Raw genomic sequence first — 27,817 nt, 5'->3', positions numbered from 1 at the left:
TAAAGAATACACTTATCATAATGAAAGGAAAAATAACAGCAGAAATAAGTTCTAATAGCAGTAGTTAAAATGAACATAAACATCTTAAACTTAACCGAAGACAGACTCCCACCCCTTCTCTTCCATCTTCACCTGCTCCCCCGGCACAGGGACATTAGCATTTGAGGAAGCAAACGGTAGAGAGTAACGGGTGTGCCTGGAGCCTAGGCAGTCTGCTGTGAGGGGTGGCGCAGTGAAGCAGCCCAGCAGCAGAGCAAATGAGGTGGTGGGTAGCTGGAATGGTAAGGAGACTGATTACATTGTGCAAGTAAGTGATTCAGAAAGTAAGTACATATACTGAGAATAATGGGTACCAGATTTCTCACTGTTTTGTAAAGGATTTATGAATGTGTAAAGGTTTGAGAAGGCTAGAAAGAACCCCAAGGGGCTGAACTGAAATTGGAAGAAATGTTAAGAACTCACAGGCTAAAATAAATAGGTAGATGGATATAGCTGTATATAGTTATGTGATGTGTGTATAATCTGTTCATGGATTGATTCTATACACCAAAAGGACACAGAAACAATTTTACCTCAGTAGATGAGCACCAAGTGCTAAGGCATTAGGATTCCACGACGGATTCCAAGATTAGGGCAGGGAAAGTACAGAATAATCTTGGAACATCTTGTTTTGAGTAAGTAAATGCTGAAAAAATGATGGGGATATATCAGAAAGACATAGGAGCCAACCAGAACAGGCTTCCATTAACCAATGGAATCTAGGACAATTTGAGTATTAAAACAAATAATGAGAGCATCAGATTACAACCCAATGAATAAAATAGGAATCCATGAGTCTAAACTGATATAAACAAAAGAGTAAAAAATTAAAGATTCTATGAATTCTATATAAAACATCTAACAACACAGAGCAAAAATTACAGGAAAACATTATCAGGCAAATGGTAATTATGGGAAAGGTAAGGGATCAATATTTATAGTATCTGATAAGACAGAATTCAATGCAAAAAAAAAAGCTGAGGGATTATATACTGATAAGAGCAATTAATCAAGAAAATGGATATCAGTATACCTCAAAAACAGCCTGAAAACTGACAAAATTTCAGGCAAGGAAAGGGAGGGTGGATAACACTTGGGTTAAAAAAGGAAATGAGAAAACACCTACGAACAGACAGATGATAAAATCATATCTGAATCTAGGAACACCACTGAAGAGCTGAAGGGAAAAATAGATTTGAAATAATTTTTCATTTTCAGCAATAAGAATGATTAAGAATGAATGAAGCAATCATTCATCAATTTAAAAAATGAACCAAAAAAGCAAAAACAAGAAAAATAGTTATAAAATCAGAAATAAGTAGAAAAGGCAAGACTGACAAAACCAAATGATGGTTCTTTGACAAGTTTCTTAGATAAGATGGATCAGAAAAAAGAGAAAATGCAACAGAATACCAAATACAGAATGGAAGAAGGAAAAAATTATGAACCATATGTTAATAAAGCTGAACATATAGATGAAACTATGTGAAACTTATAAAGAAATATAAAATTGTAGAGAAAACAGAATTACAGAGAAATATAAAAATCCAAATTGACATAAAAAATTTGAATAGGCCAGTGAACATTCAGTGAATTAAAATGGCAAAGTCCTCCCCTTTAGAGGGATAAAAACAATTAACAGAATTGTAAGTTTTATAGTTTGTCTATATGTTCAAAAACCAAAATTTTCTGTAAGTTCCATAGAATGGAAGAGGAAGAAAACTTGCCCACCTCTTTTTGAGTCTAGTGATTCCAAAATCAGATGAGAATTCAAGAAAAAAAATTAAGAAGTATTTCACTTGTGATTACAGATACAAAAGCAAAACAAAATACGAGCTAGCCAAACCAGCAGTATATACATATTTTTAAATTAATAAGGGTTTGTAAAGGAATGCAAAAACTGTTCAATATAAAAAAATTAATGTTTCATAACATTAATAAAGGCAAAAAATAAGAGGACTATTAAAATAAATGCAAAAAATAGCGTTTGATAAGTTCAACACTCTTTTATAACTGAAAGAAAAGCTCATGGAAAACTAGGAATAGAAGGGAATGTCCTTGGTAAAGGTTATACAGCTAATCCGATAGTATATATAAAAAATACATGTAAAATTAGGGTTTCATCAAGGAATGCAAGGATGGTTTGATATCAGAATCAATGTATTTCACTAAATGAATAATGATACAAATTATATATATAGATACACAAAATGCATTTGGTAACAATCTTTTATTTAATGGGGGGAGGGGATTTTTTTTTTTTTTTAGTAAAAGCTATCAAAACTTGTTTTGTTCTAAAACTTGATGTTTAAGATTGCCTTCCAGACTGGTTATATAGTTGACCCCCAAAAAGCATGATTTTGAACTGTAAGGTCCACAATATACATGGATTATTTTATAGTACAGTACTGTAAATTTTCTCTTCCTCATGATTTTCTTAACACTTTCTTTTCTCTTCCTTACTTTATTGTAATACACCATATAATACATATAAACACAAAATATGCATTAACTGACTGTTATCAGTAAGGCTTCCAGTCAACAATAGGCTATTAGTAGTTAAGTTTTTGGAGAGTCAAAACTAATACTCTGATTTTCAACTGTGTGATTATTGCCCCAACTCCTGTGTTGTTCAAGGGTCAACTGTATAGTTCAATTATTCTTGCAATATGTAAGGGTTTTTATATCCTAACACCAATACACGGCATTATCAACTTTTCTAATTTGGCCAATCTTAAGGACATGAACTGATAGATCTGAAGAGAAATTCCATGATTACTAAAGGAGTCTGAACATCTCTTCATATACATGTTCCCTGTTTGGGTTTCTCTTCTATGAAGTATTCATTATTCTTCGTTCAGTTTTCTTTACAATTCAGTTGTGGGTATATTCTAGATATATATCATTTGGTAGTTTTGCAAGTACACGTATTCCCGCTTTTTGGAAGTCTGTGTTAGGCCACTTTACTTTCACAAAAAACTTACATTAGTATCCATTTTTGCTAACTGAAAGATATCAGAAGAAGATTATCACTTTCACAAAAAAAGGCACACGGCAAAACACGTTCTGAGTTTTACAGCTAGCCCTTATAGAGGCAGCGCACATCCCAAGGAGTGAGAGTGACGCCGCCAAGCTCCTTTCCTGGGAACGACCCTCAGCGTCTCAGCATCAACCACCTCGGTCTCCATAACTCTGCATGGTGTCTGTGAGCATCTGTGCTTTATCTTGGTTTATTTTCTGCATCTGTTAGCAAGATGTACCCTGAAGACTCAGAAAAACCTAAGAGGGGTTATTTTGGTGTCTGGGAATGCTAAAATGTTCCATATAAATTTCCATTCTACATAGTTTTGGTTTACTCAAGTTTTCATAGAAACACTGTACCCTCAGAGAGCGGGGAAACCTGTATCTTCTCTGAGCCTGTCATTTGTTTGTCATCTTTTATTGACAAACATCTTTAATTCTGATATAAAATAAGTATGTACATTTTCTCCATATGGTTTGTGCTTTGGGAATTTTAAGAAGCTCCTTCTTTCCCCCAGATCACAACAATATTCTCTGTATTTCTATTAATTTTATAATTTTACCTTTCACATTTAAAGACCTTTAAATCCATTGAGAGCCCACCTTTGGACATGATGCTAGTTAGGTATCCTGTTTTTCTCCATGTAAAAAGCCAGTTTTCCAACACCACCTACTAAAACAAACACAGGATTTTGTGTGTATTACTTAATTACTAAATACTTTATATAGCTTTCACTGCTACTGCGAGCAGCATCTTTTCCTTTTAATCACATTATCTAATTGGCTGCTACTCTAGTAGAAAAGTGCTTGAAATTTTCATGAACTATTTTGTTGCTACCATCCTTAAACTTATTTTTAATAGTTTGCTCTTTTCTTAAATACATAGGTGTACCTGGACATCTGAAAAGATAACTTAAAAATAATGAGTTTTATAGGTGCCCTGGCTCTCTCGGTGGAGCATCCAACTCTTGATCTCAGGGTCATGGTCACTCACATTGGGTGTAGAGATTACTTAAAAATAAAATAAAATAAAAATAATGAGTGTTATTTCTCTTTCCAGTATCGATAATCTCTTTTTTTCTTTCCTTATGGTGTGGATGAGAATTTCTAGATCTGTATTAAGCAGTAGCATGACACTGGGCATAGTAAATCTGTTAGTTAGGAAACTGGTTTGGCTACTTTAGTAGAGACCAAATAACAATGGCTGAAGTAAGGTTTCTTCTTTCTCATGTGAAGGTCCAAGCTAGCAGGCAGTTCAGGAGAGAAGTGGCCCTGCCTTATGAGGTTAACATGCTTTTGATATGCTGCCCTTTCCCACATAGACAGAACTGGGTTGCCATGAGCACAGTGACATTCCAGCCCATGGATAAGGGGAGATTACAAGAGGAAGGCAAGCCCTTTCCTTTTAAGGATGTGGCCTGCTAGTTATAAACTACTGTTTCCAACCCACTGGTCAAAAGTCAGTCCCATGTTCACATTTAGTTGCAAGGTAGCCTGGAAAGTATAATCATTTACCAAAGAAACTACTGCCGAGCTAAAACATGGGGGAGGCAGGGGGTTCTGTTAATGAAGAAGTTGGGAGATGTATATTGTTATATAATTGTCTTGCTCCCAAGTCATGGTATATAACCATTACCAAGTAAATGAAATTTCATTGAGAGTTTCCCCAATTAAAAAAAAAAAAAGTATACCATGTATTTCCTCCTTTTTTTCAATGTAGTAAGTTATCAGTGGATTTTTGTGATGCTGATTACTATTCATATGCATATGCACATGAGTGAAGAACTTATGATTACATATGGTACTTACTCTAAATATTTGATTCAAATCATATATATTATGTTTTGCAGAATCAGAAGCACTGAACTTAGTGAAAATTCAGGCTGCAGGAAGGGGATTAACATTTATTTAAAATCTTGCTATATGCCTGGCAATCTGCATGTTATAATAAAAAAATCCATGACATCCGAAAGCCTAACATGTGCCAAACTTATAAAAGTTATTCTTATTCCCACTTTGTAAGAAAAGTGAAGCACACAGAAGTTAAGTGATTTACTTAAAGCTATACAACCAATAAGTGGAAAGACTAGGCTCCAAAGCCTCAGATCTTCCTATTCTCTAACAATGCCTCTCAATGATTATTCTTTCAACAATGATAACACACAAGAGGAACTAGGGGAATTAGTGCTTAATTCTTTCCTCAAATTTCAACTCACTACCATTGGGAACTTTTTTATTTACATGGAAAACTAAATTCTGAATTTAATAGAAAACTGGGATTCATACACAGAAATTCATTTTACTTTAAGACTTCTTGGAAAACTCCTGTTTTACAAAATTAGGAATGCCAAAAGGAAGTAGATAAAACAATCCATGTGGAATTGAAAGTGAGTTGCACGATACCAAGGTAGAGCTAGAGTCGAAGGAAAATGCCACTTAGTCTCACGTTTCCAAATTAAGCATGTATGTATCCTTAAGAATGGATATATATTCTTTATCCCAGTCTCACAATTTCAAAATCATTCAAGATGAACTGATGCAAAAAAGTTTGCCTAAAATGAAACATATATGTGATACCTGGTATTTCTAAGCTTTCAGGGCTTTGAATATAATTAATCAACTAAAAGTGGGAACAATTCTTTTGATGGAAAAAAGAAAACAAATGAAAAGACTTTGCAATGAAACAATGTTTACTGGACTAAGTAAAAACCAAATAATTTATTTCCTGAAAATTGCTCTCTCTTTGTAATATACCATCTGTTGGCTCATACCCATAAGATTAAACAGAAAAAAAATATTTAAAATTTGTTCAAGACAAAGAAAAGGAATAACTCACCCATCAAATACAAATATACTATTTTATTCTAAGGGAATATTTCTGTGGTTTCTGCAAGGGGAAAACCCAAAAGTGGTTAAAAAAACAAAAAAGAACAGAAAGAATAATTTAGATGTTTCGCTTGTTTGATGTTTTTTTCCTCCCCTGGAAATAAAAATGCAATTTTACATAATTTTAATAAAATTTTAAAAAGCAAATAGTCTGACACACATATCAACAGCTACACTTATGAAGAATGACCAATAATTAATCAAGATTTTCTTTTACGAATTAATTTAGGGTCTGGACAACTCTGTGGACTAACATGCAATTGAAGTCCTGACAGCTATTGACCTGGGTATTAGCTGTTCTCAGTTAAAAGATACAGATTTCTTTTTTTCTCTCTGGTGTTTTCTAACAATGTATCTACTATGCCAACAATATTTGTTCTTGATACAACTACAGAAGGGGAAATGTTAGTGTTTATACAAACCATAAAATTTGTATAGTGGGGGCTATTACAACTGATGTTTCTGGATAGTTTATTGGCAGACTTATCAGACAATCCAGTTGTTTTTCCTCCATATCAAACAAGATCTGAATGTAAGAAGTTTTCCAGTCAGAAATGACAAACACAGATGGAATTAATCATACAGAATTGGGGCAGATTTACTTCTTTCACACAGTTCCTGGTAACCAAAATGAAATTTGTTACAGGCAGAGGGACAGAACCATCAAGTACACAATGTCAAAAGGCCTACTTTTAAATTTTTATTGTACTTAAATGACTTTCATTTATTTAAAAAAACCAAAACACCTGCCACCCCCATCTAAAAATGGGACATATTGAAAAGTCTTTCAAGGTTAAAATTTCTAAGAGGCTTTTGGACTTCTCTCATTTCTAGTACAGGGTCAAATTCACCTCAGCTAAAGAAGTTCTGTTATTGGCCAACATCATAAGAGCTTTGAGTAAAAATTTTCTGGGGGAAGAAACTGAGAATGGAGACGAGGGAGATGGACTGATATGCCAAACCCACCTATGACTTGCAATCCTCACAGAACTACTAAAACAGCTAGAGTTGGGATAATGCTATAAGACCTGCTGTGGGTATGATATGCAAGTCAGTGTCTTTATACCCTAACCCCAGAATCCGTATTTTCAAGTTTCTTAGGGCAACAAGATCATCTTCCAAATGCTTTATAGGAACATACTAGGACCTTTTCTATCATAATTCTGATAGCTAAGTAATACTGTGTCTTTGTGGAATCACCCACAGGTTTGCCAGAGGAAGGAGAGAGACTATTCTTTTTGAAATGACAAGGGCCTCCAGAAACGGTGCAAAAGGCAAAATAAGAGGATTTGGGGGAGTAGGAAGATAAAACAATGAGAGAAAAGCTGCCATTTGGGGATAAACTGAAAACAAAAGGAGAACCCCCATTTCTGTGTACCACAGCTCATGCTATGAGACAGCAGCAATAAAGGCTGACACCCAGAGAAGTGGGCATTTTAGTGGGTTTTCTACAAACATTTCAAGACACTTGGGGTCTAATGGGCTCCACAGATTTTCTGTGTGCATAATCAGTTCGTGGAGTTTCAGCCCCTTTACCTCAATATACCCAAATTCAGACCCACAGCTGAGAAGGCAAGACCCAGAAAGTTTAGGGGACACATTAATGTGTGAACAGCAGTGAAGGCCTTTTTCCCTGATGTGAGGGGCCCATGGCAAAAGCACCAGAGGCTTCTATCCTTCACAGAATTGGCTTGGCAGTGAAAATCAAAATCAAGACCACTTCACTCTCTACCTTTTAAAAAAAAGTTGAGTATTTTTATTGGGTCTTCAAGTCTGGGTCCCACAGTCCTCATGTGATGTCACTCTTAGCTCTGCACTGATTTCTCCCCTGACGTGCACATAGGGCTTGCCCAAGTAGCCTACTGCAGCCAAGGTTTTATTCCAAAGCTACCTCTCTAAGGTCTAAGGTTACTATGGTAGAGTTTTATACAACAGTTTTCCTTAAAAATATTCCACAATTTGTTATTCCCAAACAAAATAAGATTATGCACCACTCAGAGAAATTGGTTAGTCATTCTGAAGATGTCTAAGAACTATATCACTGCCAAAGAACAACATTTCTCAGTTCATATTCTTTCCTTCAATTTTCATTTGTACATCCACACTGTGGTTCACGAGTCATCTGTTTTCCATTATCTTATAATCAAGATAAGTCAAGAGGACTTGGACTTGTACATCGTTTTCCAAAGCTGGATGCATTCACAGTTTGGTGCATACCCATGTGTATGAAAATAGGAACCCCACTTCCACTTTAATCTGATAATTCAACATCAGAGTCTTCTGATTTGGCTTTGGCAAGTTCTTCATGTACCTCCCTCACCATGAGAATACGTGTTAACATGGTGTCCAGGGTCCCAGGGTCTATCGGGAATGTGGAGTACCACATGGGGCTATTCGGAACACAGGAGCGCTCGGGTTGCAGGTAAAACACATCATTCCTCTGCTTCACACTTTCAGAACTATCCACAGGGAAAAAAAAGAAAGAAAGAAAGAAACTAAGGAAATTGGGGATCAGAAAGTATAGGAACTACGTAACTACTCTTTAATATAGTGGCTCTCACCTTTTTCCCTACTGTGACTATTGTCATAGATAAGCAATGCACCCAGGGAGATAAGTAAGTTTATGGGCATTCCGCCCCAGGTGCAATCTGTAACTGCACATTTTTTCTTCCTCCACTCACCGGAGGTGAGTATAATGTTAATAGAAGACAAAGTATAAGTCGTTCACAAACTTTAGTATTTAAAACATTATTAGGAGCAACAAAAAATTCAACTCACATTTGACATTATGGCTGAGAGCCACATATCCTCAGCACCCAATACCCTGGAATGATCCCCAAGAGCACTCAATACACATTACCATGGGGCAAACCCAGTCACTATATTTCTTGGAGAAAAAAGTACTTTAGTGTGGCTCTTACAACTCTAAAGTTTTAAAGTTTCTGTAACAGAAAGACCACTCAAAAAATACAAATTCTTTAAAAATTAATTGTTTTTCAGGGCACCTGGGTGGCTCAATCGTTAAGTGTCTCCCTTCAGCTCAGGTCATGATCCCAGGGTCCTGGGATCGAGCCCCGCATTGGGCTCCCTACTCCACGGAAAGCCTGCTTCTCCCTCTCCCACTCCCCCTGCTTGTGTTCCCTCTCTTGCTGTCAAATAAATAAAATCTTTTTAAAAAATAAATAAATAAGTAAATTGTTTTTCTATTTATAGGTTTAGCAGTACAACCTCTACTCTAAAATTTTTCCTATGTAAATAGTAAAATCACAACAGTTTAATTATCACATAAAGATTGAGCAACAGTTGTAAAGATTAAACAACAGCTGTGATTCTTGCTTTTGAAGAGATTTTCAGAAAAACAATTATCAAGAAAAAGCAGTTTGTTCGTGGGTCCAAAATCCAGGCAGATATGAAAACAGGGACAAAAGGAGATTAAAGGTACATCCTTGTCTAAAGTTGTATTTCTGATACTTAAGCATCTGAAATCCAAAACACGTTAACGGGGCGCCTGAGTGGCTCAATCGTTAAGCGTCTGCCTTTGGCTCATGTCATGATCCCAGAGACCTGGGATCAAGCCCCGCATCGGGCTCCCTGCTCGGCGGGACGATTGCTTCTCCCTCTCCCACTCCCCCTGCTTGTGTTCCCTCTCTCGCTGTGTCTCTCTCTGTCAAATAAATTTTAAAAATCTTAAAAAAAAAAACAAAACAAAGAAAACAAAACACGTTAACTACTTTTTGAAGTGTGCTGAATCTAGTCCAGAGGAAGGCTGCTTACCATTTTGACAGGTAAAACTCATAAAGTCGGACTGGGCATCGTAGTGGGTTGTCAGTATTCTCTGCCATCTCCACACCCACCGGAACCTCATCATCTTCATTTCGTTTCCTTTTGCCAACAGTTAGTTTATCTTGAGATGGGAAATAATAATCAAAAGATCAGAAAAATCTTTTCTTCCAGTCTCAAGACACCACTGAGCTTTGTTTCCAGTAAGAACTGTCACTCCCTTCTCCTCCAGTTCACTCACTCATCCCACAAGGACTGACTGAGCACCTATGGAGGTCCTAGGCAGTATTTTAAGTATTGCTTAATAGGACTGAACAAATCAAAGTCCATGTTCTGTAAAATTTATGTTCCCCTGCTCACCAAAGTGGGTGCAGCATGGCAAAGAGCATGGTACTGGAAGAGTTAGGTCCTAATTCTGAACCTAACTTTGTTACAAAATTTCATCAGGTATATCTTAAGCCACAGCAAGATAAAGAACGGGAAAAAAGGGTTCTAAGTGCTCTTCTACAGGAGAGATCAAGAGAGAAGTTGTCACCTTTTTACCTGAAAATACTTTTACTGTGGGTCATCAGTGTCCACCGGGCATTTGGTCAAGTTTCTTTTATCTGTCATAGTATTATGAAAAATGGAATCTTTGTTGGGAAAAGAAATTCTCAGTAAAGTTGACCATCTGATAAGAAAAGGACAAGCCCTTTTTCACCAACAGAATTTTGCAGAAGCCAAGGGTTATCAAAAAGAAACTAGGGTGAAGACATGGAAAGTAGGGCTGTTTCTTTCCCACTTTCTCCCTTCAGGCTTCAAGAGAATAGTAGTGGGTGGTGGATCTGCTGCAAACCGGAGGAAAAAGGTTTTCTTCTTTTCTTATACCTGCTCTTAAAAGGTAGCAAAGAATTTTCCCCAGCTTCCTGCATTAGTTATTACTTAAAATTCACCCCAGTTTTCTATTTAGAGGATACCTGAATATAAAGACTCCTTCATTCAGAAAAGCTGAACTTACTACCAGTCTTGTAAAGCACCTCATCAGAAAACAGGGAAATGTTACCTGATTGCCTCTCCCTGCCCCCAATTAACATCAGTTAAGAGCACAAAGTGGGCTATATACGAACAAAATAAAGGAGACAGGACATAGTCATGGGGTGAAAAAGCACAAGGGTGTTACATTTTCTAAAGAAAAGGAGCAACTGAGAGAAAAGTTAACACAACCATGAACATCACAATTATTCTTTACAGACTTTAGTTTCAGTAATTTTTAAATTCTCACTTTCAAAAAATCTGTATTTCACTCTTATCCCAAGGAAGTAACAACTTGATTTTGGGAATTTTAGAACTTACGATTTTGGTCAAAATTAATACGTTTAATTTCTAGTTCCATAATATGTTAGTTTTTTAAATGTTAAAAACAAACTATTATTTAATAGGCTGTTTTAGGAATGTTAAGACCATAAGCCTTCTAAGAAAATTGTGACTGCTGATATTATTCCACCGTGTACAAAAGCAATACAAATTTTCCTTGACATACAATGACCAAAAATGCATTTAATACACGTAACTTAGCGAACATCGTAGCTTAAACATGCTCAAAACACTTACATAGCCCCACAGTTGGGCAAAATCCTCTAACACAAAGCCTATTTTATAATAAAGTATTGTTGACTATCTCATGTCATTGATTAAATACTGTACTGGAAAGTGAAAAAGATGACTGGGTGCAGAATGGCTGTAAACATATGGGTTGTCTGGGAGCTGCAGACTGTTGTTGTTGCCCAGCATCACAAGAGAGGATAATATTGCATTCCACTAGCCCAAGAAAATACCAAAAGTCCACAAAGTACAGTTTCTATTCAATGTGCACGTATCGCTTTTTCACAACTGTAAAGTTGAAAAATCATTAAGTCAAACACCATCTGCATACTCTGGGCCAGCTTTTAAGTTTCTTCAGAACTTGCCAGTTAATGTTAACTAAAAAGAGGTGCTTTGGTCAAAAAAAAAAAAAAAGATTTAGAAACAGTAGATTTAAAAATTAGACAGGTTCCTTTTAAATAGCGATTGGCCAATCTCTTGCCTCTAATTCAGTGATTCTCTTTTTTAGCTGTATGTTTAAATTCCCTGGGAAGTTTTACAACGCAGATTTATTTGGGCTCTACTCCTGGACCAATTAAATCAGACTTTCCAATTTAAAAGCCAAAAAAAGTACAGCGAAGCAAGTGATTGCTCTCATTTTGTGGCAAACCTGTAACCTAGCCCTGGCAATAAAAAGCATGTACATATTTATCTAAAGCTACACTCTTTCATGTCTTGAATTTACAGTTACCCTTCTGTGGTTAAGTCTCTATTTGTATACTAACCGGACTTCAAAAAGAAATCTCACAAACTCCACCACACACCTGGTTCTGACTCCTGCTTTTGTAAAGGTGGGAAGAACCTCAGATATGTCATCTTGGTGCTATACTTCAGAGTCCTGGTCCGTCTCATCACGTGGGCAAAGGACAGCTTCAAGTGCTCAGTAACATTCTTGAGTTGAAAGTATTTGGTATTGAAGAAAAGGAGGGTGTTCAAGAGGACGATTGGTGAGTAAGCGCCCAGCTGTTTGCACTCCCACAAATGCTCCTCTTCGATGCGAGAGAACATGTAACCTGCACCGAAGAAGTGGGAAAGCAGTTAACAGTACTAAGCTCCTGCTAAACAGGACCAAGCAATTTCTCAAATTCTCAGACAGGAAGATATAAAGGAAATGGCCCACTGTTCCCAACTTTCCCCCTCCTCCTTATATGGAAAGCCAGAAAAGGCACCGCAAAGGAAGAGCAGATGACTCCACCGAAGCAGACACTGTGAGCAATCCCCTGAAACGGTTTTAATCTATTGTTATTTTAGACCGGGGTTTGGCAAACTTTTTCTATAAAGAGCCAGATGGTAAATATTTCAAGTACTGTGGGCCACAGAGGCTCTGAACAACTTTGTTGTTATTGAAGATAAGAAGCCACAGACAATACAGAAACAAACAGGTGTGGCTGTGTACCAATAAAGTTTACTTATACACACAAATTTAAATTTCATATAATTTTCATCTGCCACAAAATATTACTCTTTAGATTTTTTTCCCAACCATTTGTAACTCATGGACTATACAGAAACAGGCAGCAGGCCAAATCAAGCAGTTTGCAGACTCCTGTTTGAGATCATTATGCTTACAGTTAACTGGTTCAGTTTCATTTTAGCTCAAATCATTAGTAGGCAGCTAGCTCCCTCCCTCCTTCACACCCCATCTTATTTTAAATTTATATTAAGAGTGATTACTGTGATGACTTATATGGGATTCTTCTTGAAAAGCAGGTGTCCTGCAGAAGAATTAAGATGAGTGCACCTTTAAGCGCACACTCCTCACGACAGCCCTTAAATGCAGGTCCTTCCTTATGTTCTCTCACCAATCTTCTTTGTTGCTGCTTATGCATTCTATTTTTGGGAGACTAACCACAAATATGAATTTATTACTTCCAATTTTATCTCCCTTGTCTCTTTGGATGCTAAATGCATCAAGCCACCACACTGCTCAGAGTGCTTCAAAGGTGCTCTCTAGCCCAAAAGAAAGGGGCACAAATTCCTGAACATCACATTCAACCTCTCCATTCACAGCCAAGGAGCCTAAGACCAGGAGTACATCAGGGAAGTGTCCAACAACGTATGGTCAAAGATAAATTCAAGGATGAAGATTTAACTCTTGTAACAACCAGTACAGGGTATTGATAATGAACTACTGAAAGTCCACTGCTAATATGTATAATCTAGAAGTAAAGTATGTGTCAGTTGCTGGTAGAGTGTGCAACCTCACCGACACTACCAGACCAAAAATGGCTTCTAAAAAGTAAATACAACTTCCACTTGTTTTTTATTTTTGTTAGTATCTATACATACACTGTATGGAAGTTATAATTTTACTAAAATCAATAATAAACCAAAGATTTTTCTCCTCAAAAGTCCAAATATGCTATAAATCAAGACAGAAATATAAGTGAACAATTTATAAAAAGATAATCATAAAAATTAAGCAATTTAGGAAGGCATATCATGAAAAGAATCAAAATAAAAGATAAGCATCCTACCATTAGGAAGTATTGTAGGTTCCCATATTTTCAAGAGTTTGGTAAGTTCAATCATAAATCTGGAATAGGGCTCAGTAAAAATGTTATCTATTCTACCATTTTCAAACAGGTACTACAAGAGAAAAAATGGAAACATATATGTTGATACAAAGAAAATGCAAGTTTTGGGTTTTTTTTTTTTAATTATTTTAAGGAATAAAGTTTACCCTTAATTTTTGCCCTTAACATTGTGAACCATTTTAAGGATACATCTTAAAATACCAGGATTCAAGCTCTAAGGTCCTTTTCATATGAACTGTCAATACCTCAAGCACTGAGCTTGCAAGGTAAAATTTTCTATTTCCTTTTTAAAACATGGATGATATAGAATAATTACAATAAATAAGTACCTTTTACTCAGTTCATGAAACTGATATACTAAAAAATTGCTTCTAATTTGTATTTTCCAAATAATTTTTCAAATTCACAGGATCTAAATGCAAATGTGCTCTCAGAAGTTTTTGGTTTTTTAGCCTAGTTACAAGATCACTTCCTGAAATAATACAGTTAGCTAGTGTCAGGTGACCTGAGGATACCCAAATTTTAAACCACAGCTCTCAACCAGCCTTCAAAAAGTTCAAGTCTAATTATAGGATGTAAAACTATGCTAATTATAGCCATCAAGAATCGTATCACAGAATGGGAAACAAGAAACAGCCCGGGTAAAGTACTGCTAGCTAAAAAACATCTTGAGGTTACAGGGCAGGTAGATGAAATCACTCAGGGAAATAAAATGAGCCCTTAGAGAATAACAGAAGGTATACTTATATGCCAAAAATCTTTTGCTGTTTTTAAGATTTGGTATATTTTAATTTATTTATCTATGGCTATTTTGGTTTTCTGCTTTTCTATCCAATGTATGGCTTGGGAGAAAAATTTTTTTCTAGTTACATCTGTTCTGGCTAATAAAAATTATATGCCATTTCAACATGCATTTTTATAGGCCTCTTCAAAGGCAGTTCATGACATTGCTAGATCACAGTTTTACTGTTGAGAAGTATTCGCCTTTTTCTTCTTTTAATAAAGTTATTTTCACAACCTAAAAATATTATATCCTCATTATGGAAAAAAAGCTAAAATACAGAAAACGTGAAGAATGACATACTCCAACTCACTACACATTAGAAATACAGAGTTGAGTTTTATACCTTTACTCAAACATATGAATACATGTAAAATACATGTTTTAAAAACCACTTTCCCCCTGAGACCAGGAACAAGACAAAACTGCCTGTTCTTGCCACTTCCATTTAATATTGTACTTGAAGTCCTAGCCAGAGTAACCAGGCAGGAAAAATAAATAAAAGGTATTCAAATAGGAAAGGTCCTAAGGAGTAAAACTATCTCTACTTATAAATGACATGAGCCTATATATAGAAAATTCTAAAGAATACATACAGCCACACACACACACGAAATTGTTATTAGAGTTAATAAATGAATTCAGCGAAGTTACAGGATACAAGCAGCACAAAAATCAATTGCAAAGAACAATACAAAAAGGAAATTAAGAAAACAATTCTATTTACAATCGTATCAGAAAGAATACTTAAGAATAAATTGAACCAAGGAGGTACATGACTTACACACTTAAAGCTACAAATAAAACGAATGCTAACAAATTAAGGAATACTTAAGAAAAACATCTCATTCATGGATCTGAAGAGAATACTGTTAAAATGGCAATACTGCCCAAAGCAATCTACAGATTGAGTGCAATTCTATCAAAATCTCAATGGCTTTTTTTTCCCCCCAGAAAGGAAAAAGCCAATACTCAAATTCATATGGAATTGCAAGGAACCTTGAATCGCCAAGTGAATCTTGAAGAATCACACTTCCCTATTTCAAAATTTAGTACAGAGCAACAGTAATCAAAATAGTGTGTATTGCCATATGAATAACCATACAGACAAATGTATTAGAATTGAGAGTCCAAAATAAACACATATCAAATGATTTTCAACAAGGATGTCAAGACCATTCAACGGAGAAAGAACAGTCTCTTCAACAAATAGTGGTAGGCAAACTGGCTATCTACATAAACAATTATCCCTAACTCACATGTAACCCTACCTTACATGAGATAAAAAAATGAATTCAAAATGGATCAATGACCTAAACGTAAGAGTTAAAACCATAAAACTCTTAAAAGACGACATAGGGGTAAATCTTCATGAACTTGAATTTGACAATGGATTCTTAGATAAAACACCAAAAGCACAAGAAACAGAAAAAATAAACTGAACTTCATCAAAATTCAAAACTTTTGTGCATCAAAGTACACTAACAAGAGAGTGAAAAGAAAACCCAGAAACTAAGAAAAAATATTTGCAAATCACATATCTGATAAAGAGTTTAATATCCAGAATATATAAAGAAAGCCTACAACTCAACAACAAAAAGACAAACAACCCAATTTAGAAATGGAACAAAGATTTTAAATATTTATCCAAAGAGGATATAAACAAATGGCCAACAAGTACATGAAAAAATGCTAAATGACTAAAGGTCATTCTTTAGTCATTAGGGAAATGCAAATCAAAACTACAATGAGATATCACCTCATATCCATTATATGACTATTAAGAAAAAAGGAAATTAACAAATGTTGGCAAGGATATGAAGATAAATAGAACCCTCATACATTGTTGCTGGGAATGTAAAATGGTGCAGCCACTGTGGAAAAGGGTTTGTTGGTTTCTCAACAAGCTAATCATAGAGTTACCATATGACCCTGTGATTCCACTTACAGGCATAAGACCCAAAAGAATTGAAAACAGCGTTCAAACAAAATCCTGTACGTTAATGTTCACAGTATCATTCACTTTTTGTGATAGCCAAAAGCTAGAAACCACTCAAATGTCCATGAACAGATGAGTGGATAAACAAAATGTGGTATATCCAAGAATTAAATAATTCAGACATAAAAGGAATGAAGTACTGATTCATGCTACAACATAGGTGAACCCTATGTTGAAAGAGGCTGGACACGGGCGCCTGGGTGGCTCAGTTGGTTAAGCGACTGCCTTCGGCTCAGGTCATGATCCTGGAGTCCCGGGATCGAGTCCCGCATTGGGCTCCCTGCTCAGCAGGGAGTCTGCTTCTCCCTCTGACCCTCCCCCCTCTCATGCTCTCTCTCTCTCAAATAAATAAAAATCTTTAAAAAAAAAAAAAGCTGGACACAAAAGGCCATATAAAATTGTATAATTCTACTTATATGAAATATCCAGAATAGGCATATCCAGAGAGATAGAAAGCAGATTTATGGTTGCCAGGGACTAAATGGAGGAGGTAATAGGGAGTGGCTACTTAATGGGTATGAGATTTCCATTTAGGGTATTAAAGTTCTAGAGCAACATAGTGATGACGATTGTACAACATCCTGAATGTACTTAATGCCACTGAATTGTACACTTTAAAATGGTAAGTTTTATGATATGTGTATTTTATCATAATGTAAATATTGTACTACACTACTTTAAAAATATGTCTCTAAGAGTTTTCCATGTAAATGTCTAAGAGCAATTCATTGCTTTTTAACTACTATATGGTATTCAATAGTACAGACATATTATAGATGACTGAACCACTACTATTTTGATGAACACATAGATGGCTTCCAATTTTTTGCTGTTAAAAACAATGTTACAATGAAAAATGTGTCTTTCTATACACATGTGCGTGCATTTCTTTGGGGGAAAATACTGATCAATGGATTTACGTGACTGATGAATCTATATGCATTTAAAGTTTTGTTTTTGTTTTTTTTTTAAAGATTTTTAAGTAATCTCTACACTCAACACGGGGCTTTAACTCACAACCCCAAGACAAGAGTCACACACTCTGCTGACTGAACCAGCCAGAAACCCCTACATGTATTTAAAGTTTTAAAAGTCACATTAACTTGCCCTCTGAAAAAGCCTCCACACAAGAAAAATGTATATATGTCTTCACTAATACTTGGTATTATCAAACTTCTCAATTGTTCAATTTTTTCTTTTAAGATTTTATTTATTTGACAGAGAGAGACACAGCAAGAGAGGGAACACAAGCAGGGGGAGTGGGAGAGGGAGAAGCAGGCTTCCCACGGAGCAGGGAGCCCGATGTGGGGCTCGATCCCAGCACCCTGGAATCATGACCTGAGCCGAAGGCAGGTGACTTAATGACTGAGCCACCCAGGCGCACCTCAATCGTTCAATTTTCAATCAGCCTAATGGGTGAAATTTTTCCTTGGTTATAGCTGAGCATCATTCATATTAGAGAGGCAGTCTACCACAGTGATCATAACAGACTCTGAAGATAAGCCATCTGGATTCACATTCTGGCCCTGCCAATTACTATCTTGGGGACTTCGGGCAAGATTTCAACTCCCTGTACCTAGGAGAAAATGGTGATGATGATAGTCCTTATACATCAGACAGGTGCACTAACAAATGAGTTAATATATGAAATAAGCTTATATTAACACATAGCATACACAGTAAATAACTATTAGGCATTCCTAGTACATTTTGCCTGTTAGCTATCTGTTGATTTTCTTTGTTACTTGCCTATTTGTTTCTTTTGTCAATTATCCCCTTCTTGGCTAATGTTAACAATGGTGGTCCAGGTATTGACATTACAGTTGAGTTTATTTCTTTACATTTTTATGTATTTTTAAAATTCTTTACAATAGGGGGCCTAGGTGGCTCAGTTGGTTAAGTGACTGCCTTCGGCTCAGGTCATGATCCTGGAGTCCTGGGATCGAGTCCCGCATCGGGCTCCCTGCTGCTCAGCGGGGAGTCTGCTTCTCCCTCTGACCCTCCCCCCCTCACGTGCTCTCTCTCTCTCTCCCTCTCGCTCTCTCAAATCAATAAATAAAATCTTAAAAAATAAAAAAAATAAAAAAAATAAAATTCTTTACAATAAGCATAATTATTTTTATAATCAGAAAAAAAAGAGGAAACACATTTGAGATGTCAACATAAGTAACCTTTTTAAAATTCTTTACAGTTAAGGAAAAGTTACTTTTTGTCAAAATTGATAAAATGTTCATGATATTTACTTTCTAAAACAACCAGCTGACAATTTATTAAATTATAGCCTCTTTTTAACAGTTTTATTAATATAACAATATGATAAATATACTAGAAAAAACTCTCATAAGTTTCTGATTTGTCTCACAAATTAAGAGTATATTTTATAGGTAGCGGAGTATTTGGTATGTAAAGCAGTCAAATGTTTTTGACCGAAATCACAGCAATGACGTTTTGATTGTATTCAAATCAGAACAGGAATCACTACCACACTTCTTGACATCTGCATTGATAAAATTAGAAAATGCTCTTTAGATCCAATAATATCATAAACTCTAAAAGTACAGGAAGTGTGTTTAGAATCTTCACAATTTTTACCTAACCAAAATGCACGCGTGGCGATAAATTTTGGTTGAAAGAACCTATAAAAGGGGCGCCTGGGTGGCTCAGTCATTAAGCATCTGCCTTCAGTTCAGGTCATAGTCCCAGGGTCCTGGGATCGAGCCCCACATCAGGCTACCGGCTCAGCGGGAAGCCTGCTTCTCCCTCTCCCACTCCCCCTGCTTGTGGTTCCCTCTCTCGCTGTCTCTCTCTGTGTCAAATAAATAAATAAAATTAAAAAAAAATATATATCTTTTACAATCAAGAAATTGAATCAAAATATAATGGGAACAATAACTAAATAACGAAAGTACTCTTTTGACTCTGGGGAAAATGAATGCTGCTTGCGTAACTAGATACCCATCACAAATCTTATTCATCAGAAATACACTTGTATCATGTACAAAAATGAATTTCAGATGTATTAAAGATAATTTAAAAAAAATCCCAAATATTTAAGAAAGAAATCTATGAGAATTTAAATACTTAAGTAGGAAGACCATCCTAAGCAACACAGAAAAACCAGGAATTTTAAAGGTAAATAAATGTGTATTATTAAACTATATAAAAAGGAAAAATTTTGGAATGGCAAATATATAAACAAAAACTGGAAAACAAAAAATATACTGGAAAAATTTATTTCAAGCATTTACATCAGAGTTCTTATCCCCAATATAAAAGAGATCCTACAGATAGAAAGGAAAAATCCGAATGACCAACAGCATAAAAAGACATTCTACTTTATAAAACTTGGAAAATACAAATTGGAGCCACCAGATGCTTTTTTTTAAGCCATCAGACCATCAGAATAATAAACATTAAAAAGAGGAGAATTCAAGAAATGGGCACTCATAATACTACTGGTAAAGCTGTAAATTAACCATTCTGGAAAGTAAAATGAAAATATCTTAAAATTTAAAAAATCTATATATGCAGGTGCCTGGGGTGGCTCAGTCGGTTAAGCATCCTCCTTCAGCTCAGGTCATGATTCAAGGGTACTGGGATCAAGCACCACCACCTCTGGCTTCCTGCTCAGCAGGGAGTCTGCTTCTCCTTCTCCCTCTGCCCATCCCCCTGCCCATGCTCTCTTTCTCTTAAATAAATAAATAAAATCTTAAAAAAAAAATAGAAAGAAAAATCTATATATGCTTTAACCTAAAAATAAAAGCACCAGTTCATCAGGTACTCAAATAAAATATTTACTAAAGCACTGTATTAAGACTAAGGGGGGAGTAACCTGAATACTTAAAAGAAAAAAGGGTGATTAATTGGTATATTCGTACTCTGCAATATTACGCAGCTTTCCTTTATAAAGGAAGGAATTTGATTTTATGTTCACCTGGAGGGATACATAGATTGAGAAAATAAAGCTGCAAAAAAATGTATATGGTATCAGCCCCATTTTGCTAAAAACTAAGCAAAACTATACACATCTAAAACATCTATACACACGCGTATGTGTATGACACAGAAGGACAGATACTGCAACACTGGTTATCTCAGAGACTGGGAATGAAGGAGAGAAAACCGTCCTTATATGCCTTCAACTTACTGTTTTTAACAGTTACACTGAACACATACTACTTTTATAATTAAAAAACAAAACTTTAGGAATAAATGCCTAAGTAAAAGAACACCGCCCCCACCATACAAATGGAAGAAAATTTCGCAAATAAAGAAAAATCAACAACATCCAGAGCACTACCACCCAAGATGATAACCGCTATCAACATATTTTGATGCATTTCATTTTATTACATATTTATAGGAGTGGTTTTTAAATCATTGTATGTTAACATATACTGATGCACATAGAATTCATATTCTCATTTTGTTCATTTAATGTTTTAATATTAGTATTTTTACGCGTTACTAGAAGTTACTTTGTAAACAATTTTTATTGGCTACATAATATACAAGTTTATAAATATAATTTACTTAAACATAACACTCTGGTGGGCACTGAAGTTATTTCCAATTTTGTGCAAATGATGTCTGAATTTCAGAGTATTAGCTTTGTCAGACTCCCAAAAAGTGAATTACTGGCAAAAGAGTATGAACATTCAAAAATATTACTGAAAAACGTGCTCAAAACTGCTTTCTAGAAGTGTGTACTAATAACCACCAGCTATGAAGGCAAATCCCCTTCACAGAATTTGTATCAACAATAAGTGTTATAATATTTTTTGCTAATGTGATAGACAAATAATGGTATGTCATTTTATTTTATTTTTTTTAAAGATTTTATTTCTTTATTTAACAGAGAAGAGAGCACATGAGCAGGGAGAGGGAGAAGCAGACTCCCCGCTAAGCAGGGAACCCAACATTGGGCTCAATCCCAGAACCCTGGAATCATGACCTGAGCGGAAGGCAGACTCTTACCTGACTGAGCCACCCAGGTGCCCCATGTCTGTTATTTTAACGTGCATTTAATAAGACTACATGATTTACATAAGTACATATATATACACACACAGTCACCTATGTCACTTTTTGTGACTTTGTTATTTTTGCCTTTTTTGTCCATATAACAATAAAATGCACCATACTCAATTTCTGTTATTTTACTAACAATCTCAATTTGGCTTATGGAAGGCTATATGATCAAGACTTTTAAATCAGGGGCAGTGGTTCATTAAGAACAGAGTATAAAAGCAATACCAAACAACCATATACACTATAATTTTCAGCTTGAATCACAAGATCTATCAGAATTATTAAAAATGCAATACATTTTAGAACAATTACTGAATTTGATACCTGCTGAATTCCAAGGCACAAGTATAAGATACTGTCTGGATCATATTTTTCACCATTTGGTCTCCGCACTTCTTGGATAAACTGGCATAAACCCAAACTCAACTCAGCAAAAGTGCAGGACAGAATATCTTCCTTCAGCTTGATAGAACGGACTATGGAAAGGTAGAAAACATCTGAAATATTAACTTATAAGAAACACAGTAACATTACTTTAGTCACTGAAAAACACTGACTACTACTGTGGACTCAGACATTATAGTGTACACTGGTGAATACATGGATTACAGATAAATCCCGATCTGAAGGCTTTTTCAGTTAAAGAAATAAAAACAATGCAGTGCACCATGTGTAACAGGTGCTATGACAGGGGTTTAGTTTAAGAAGGATTCTAGGAAAGCAAATGAGGAACATCTATCAGACAGGGAAGGGTCAGGTGAGATTCTGGAGGATGTGACACTAATGCCAGACCTTGAAAGGTAAAGAAGAAGTAAACAAACGAATAAAGAATTGCAATCTAAGGATATAAAAATACTTCCCAAAGCATATTCCACAAAGTACTAATAATATGAGAGCTGGAGAAAACTGGGTTTCTAAGATCTGATAAATTTAGAAAACAGCAGCATACTATTATATCTGCATCTAAAGAATTCACAATGATACATAAAAGGTTTATTAACGGTTCTGAGAATATCTGCATAAAAATGCTGTTTAACCTTCTCTAACTGATTTATTTGAAAAAAGAATACTTCAAGTAACATGTAACATCTTCATGCCCTTAGAAATGCTGGAATACAGAAAAATGAAAAGATTGAGGGGACTTAGATATACAGGAAAAAATCAAGAAGGGTAGATGGAGGCAGATGGTGGTAAATCTCACCTAGCATATTAAGGCTTTGAAGACAACTAAGAACTGAATTAATTTTACCAGGAGAGCGACCCAATTTGATTTGTAGAGATCCTACAATTTGATATGTAGAGAAACTACTCCAATAGAGATCCTACTTCAATTCAGATTAGAATGAAAGTACTCTTTTTCTAGTCACTGCTCCTCTGCATTTAGATAAGGTTGCATGTTTTCAAAGATACACTCGAATTTCCCTGATTTAGTTTTTCAAAAGGTAAGTGGTGGTTCAGAAGGGCAAGGACCATGTTTGACCTTTTCACCAAAGTACCTAACCACCATGCATGGTACATACCTGGTACATAAATTCAGTACTTTTTGGATGAATGAATAGCAGAAATGAGTAGGCATCCCCTGTGGCTACTGCATTTAGGCCTGGTAGTCTAATATAATATTACCTCTCCATTCTCCCTAGCCCTCTTCCTTCTTTAAAACAGAGTGCGGTGGCTCAAACTGGAAGTTAAAGGGCCTAATAAACCTCCCTAAAAGAAGTATATTTTTATCACTCAGCAGAGATTACACTTGATCTGCAGGAACTCAAAGCGTCAGTCATAGACCACAGCAGCCACTGACTGCTCCAATAAGGAGAGTGACACGTATCCAAAAGCCAGCAGGGTAGACTGAGGTGAAGCCAAGAGTGCATGCAATTACCTGATTGTTAGAAAGAAGGTATAGTTGGAAAGATGCAAAGTATCTAGTGACAAGGACATACTCATCCATTCCTGCCCTATCTCATTCCACAAAGATTATGGTAAGTATCTTACATAAGACACAGATAATAAAAAAGGAAAATAAAAACTGAAAACAAAAGTTTAGAATAGGAACTTCAAAACCAGAGGGGAAAAAAAGTAGGCTCTAAAATTAAACACTGCTGCTCTATATGAATTGTTTATTGGGTCCCAAATTTCCTGGCACCCAGTCTCACAGAGCTTATTATTAGGAAAAATTCCTACAGAAGAGGCAAGGCTTTTCCAGGTAAAATTTTTCTCAACACCATCACCAACAGCAGAAGTGTCACAATGGGTTCCATGTTACAGATACAGGGCTCAAGAATACAGATTTGAGTCACCCGCGTAATGTTAGAGGAAGGAATACAATTCCTCGTATTTGCGTAACAAATTCATGCCCATACAACCTTACCTTCATAACAAGATCTTTATAATTGAGAGTAGGATATTAATTTCTCTCTTTTACCATAAGACTCCAATTTTTAAATAATCTTAAATATTCCCATTTACAAATTTAAAATCGGCAATGATATTAAAAAGTGATTTAGAGAATTCAGACTACAAAGAGAAATGATTTTACCTCTACAGCCTGGCTCCGAGGATTCTTGAGAGAGTGCATGGTCTTGAGCACTTCCTAAAGGGTCAGAACATGGGCTAGATGCAGCATGTTCAATACCTGACAAGGAGAGAAGAAATAAAAACTTTAAATAAAAATGGAGGAAAATTTAACACCAAAACCAAAGTTTTATGCAATTTTTGACCTAATATGTATCCCTTTTGTGTAGACTGATGACTTGAACTATATACCCCCAACCCCCTCAATCAAGACACAAATTCATGCTGTGTATTTACCGCCACATTTCAGATCCCCCTGCTCTTCCTTGGCATTTTTCCACTGAACCCAGTTCTTCCAGGCATTTACCCCGTACATGTATTTCAGTGTCATCCCAGACACTGAACATCCCTGAAAGGCTCCTTGAATAAGACTTCTGGGCTCCACAGCCACTACAGACTTCTTCCGTCCCTGTAAGAATTCAAAAAATTCACATAATATAAAATTTAGTTCTGAATCTTTAAGAAACATAGTTCTCAAAGAAAGAAGGGAATAAATTTCCAGAATACACAATTTATTATTAGATCCTAAAGATTCAGAGTTCTTAAAGCCAGAAAGAGTTTTAGAGGTTAATCCAATCCATATGAGTAAAGAAAAAAAGAGAGTTGAAATGCAGAACTCTAATAATTACTAACATCAGAGTACTCACTATGTTCCAGAAACTGAACCCACCCTATGAAGTATGAATAATAGTTATTACCACTCAGGTCCATTTCATGGAACACATGAGCAGATCCATTCTGGGGTCCAAAACAAGCCCCCATAAATTCTCTACCTACAATCAAATTAAACTAGAAACCAATAATGAAATGATGTTAAGAAAATCCTCAAAAATTGGAAATTAAACAACACATTTATAAATACCCATGGTCAAAGAAGAAACCACAAATGCAATTAGAAATTATTTTGAACTTCAGTGAAAATGAAAACATTTTTTCCCACAGTGCTAAAGCTTACAATGACATTTATAGTATTAAAATGCTTCTATGAAAAATAAATAAAAGTCTAAAATCAAGAATCAAAGCTTTAGGAAAACTAGAAAGAGCAGACCACATTAAAACCCAAAGAAAGAGGGGTGTCTGGGTAGCTCAGTCAGTTAAGCATCCAACTCTTGATTTCAGCTCAGGTCATGATCTTGGGGTCGTGAGATCAAGTCTCACATCAGGCCCCGCACTGGGCATGGAGCCTGCCTGCCTGCTTGGGATTCTCTCTCTCCCTCTCCCTCTCCCTATGCCTGCCTCTCTCTCTCTCTGTCTCCCCCCACCAAAAAAGTAAATGAAATAAAACCCAAAGTAAGGAAAATTAAGGAAATAATAAAAAGAACAAAAATCAATGAAAAAAGGATAGAGAAAAATTAATAAAATTAAAAGGCTGGTTCTTTTAAAAGATAAAAAAAATACACTTCTAGCTAGAATGATCAGGAAAAAAAGAGAGAAAACATTAAATTACCAATACCTGATCCTAGAGACATTAAAAGGTTAAGAGAATGCTGTCACGCCAATAAACTTGATAAGGCAGATGAAATGAACAAACTTCCTGAAAGACACAAACTAACAAAGCTTGCTCTAGAAGAGATAACCTAAACAGCCATAAACATTTAATTCATAGTTTAAAACTTTCCTACAAAACCCCTGTAGACCCACCAGTTAAATTATATCAATTCTATTTTAGAAAATAAAAAGGGAGTAAACACTAACTCACTGTACAATGTTACCATTATCCTGAGAACAAGGCCAGACAGTCATTATAATTAGAAGACTACAGATCATTGTCTCTTCAATGGAGACATTTATAAAACCTTAACAATATACTAGCAAACTGAATCCAGCAATAGATAAAAGAGTAAATACATCAGAAGAAAGTAAGATTCATCCCATGAATGCAAAGTTAGTTTACCATTTTAAGAATTAATGTATGTCATCATTTTAATAGACTCAGAAAGGAAAAACCAGATGAGGATCTCAATAGATGCAAGAGAGCCACCTGACAAATTCAACACAAATCATGATAAAAATTCTCGGCAAATGAAAAATAGAAGAGAACTTCCTGCCTGACAGGGGCCCTCCACAAGAAACCTACAAGTAATATCATAGTTAATACTGCAAGACTGAACACTTGCCCTACGACTGAGAAAAGGCATGAAGATCTGCTCTCATCACTAATATTCAACGTTGTACTGAAGTGTACAATACATAAAAGAATCCTAGCTAGTGCAATACATTAAAAAAAAAAGTGCATTAAGATTGGAAAGGAAAAAGTAGAACAATCTTTATTCACAAATAACAGGACTGTCTAGGTAGAAAATCCTAGACTTCAGCTGAGCAAAATCACAGTACATAAAATCAATATAGAAAAAGAAATCTCAGGGTGCCTGGGTGGCTCAGTTGGCTAAGCACTCAACTCTTGATTTTGGCTCAAGTCATGATCTCAGGGTCGTGAGATCAAGCCCGGCACTGGGCAACACTCTCAGCAGGGTACCTGCTTGAGATTCTCTCCTCTCCCTCTGCCCTTCCCCCGGCTTGTGCTTTTTCACTCTCTCTCTAAAATAAATAAAATCTTTACTATAAAACCTAGCAATCCCACGTCTGCATATTTTTCCTCAAATGAAACTATATGTTCACACAGAGATTTATATCTAGAATGTTCATAGCAGCTGTATTTGAAACAGCCCAAACCTGGAAATAACCCAAATTTCCATCAACTGTTAAACAAATTCTGTTTGTCCATACAATGAAATGCTACTCAGAAAAAAAAAGGAATGAATGGCCTACTGATACATGAAACAACACAGATGAATCTCCAAAACATTAGGCTAAGTTAAAGAAGCCAAACAGGGAAAACTACAAATTACATAATTCCATTTGTATGAAATTTTAGAAAAGGCAAAGCAGTACCATTTTGCATCAATCTGCAAAGCAGACTGGGGGTTATCAGGAGCTAGAGAAGACTAACTGGAAAGGTCATGAGGGAGCTTTTGGGGCAGTGGAAGTGCTATGGTTGTGGTGTTAATTACATACTGAATATATTTGTTGAAGCTCATCAAATTTTACACTTAAAATTTATGAATTTTTGCATGTAATTATAACTCAACAGAGATAATTTTTTAAAAATAAGGCTATTATTCTTTTAGTTTTTAGTATGGGAAAGTCCTGTCAATATGAAAAACAGTCCACATGAATTTCCCTATTATACTATATTAAATAAAATAAACCTCATTATAATATATAAAAAAGCTAAATTTAGAGACTTAAAAAAAAGTGTACGAGGATTATAAAAAGCTTTTTAAAGTAAAACAACAGAACACCCTCAATTATAAAAATAAAAGAAAAAGACCATGCTAAAAGAAATATAAAGTAAAAGGTAATGGTCTTTTTTTCAACAACAGCTGTCTGCCATATATTGTTTATTATTTTGCGTTCATCAAATATAATACAAATACATTTACAAAATTTTATAAATTCATAAAGATGCCATGATTATGTGGGACATACACAGGTGTTGTGTCATATACTATTCTGGAGTGCCAGGAATGCTGCCCTTTCTTATATCTGAATGGC

At 35.6% G+C, this 27,817-nt stretch overlaps 1 protein-coding gene across 7 annotated transcripts in view; it reads right to left on the bottom strand.

Moving 5' to 3' along the window:
• Positions 1-608: 608 nt before the first annotated feature.
• ZMYM4 (zinc finger MYM-type containing 4) overlaps positions 609-27,817 on the bottom strand; it is a 131,507-nt gene continuing 104,298 nt past the window's right edge. For 4 of the 7 annotated variants that reach the window (XM_027597728.2, XM_027597763.2, XM_027597718.2 and 1 more), the window contains 7 exons: positions 24,500-24,671; positions 24,228-24,323; positions 22,019-22,170; positions 13,824-13,935; positions 12,111-12,359; positions 9,721-9,850; positions 5,763-8,405 (listed from right to left, as the gene is read on the bottom strand). In XM_027597728.2, coding sequence (XP_027453529.1) covers positions 8,198-8,405; positions 9,721-9,850; positions 12,111-12,359; positions 13,824-13,935; positions 22,019-22,170; positions 24,228-24,323; positions 24,500-24,671 — 1,119 coding nt within the window. In that variant the 3' untranslated portion in view covers positions 5,763-8,197. Of the gene's footprint in view, positions 686-2,576; positions 3,734-5,262; positions 8,406-9,720; positions 9,851-12,110; positions 12,360-13,823; positions 13,936-22,018; positions 22,171-24,227; positions 24,324-24,499; positions 24,672-27,817 lie in introns of those variants that run through there. The other 3 variants (XM_027597758.2, XM_027597747.2, XM_027597713.2) reach the window with 3 other exon arrangements.

This window comes from Zalophus californianus, chromosome 4, assembly GCF_009762305.2.
Source record: "Zalophus californianus isolate mZalCal1 chromosome 4, mZalCal1.pri.v2, whole genome shotgun sequence".
Classification (NCBI taxonomy): Eukaryota; Metazoa; Chordata; class Mammalia; order Carnivora; family Otariidae; genus Zalophus; species Zalophus californianus.
This window is presented reverse-complemented; position numbering and strand designations above follow the sequence as displayed.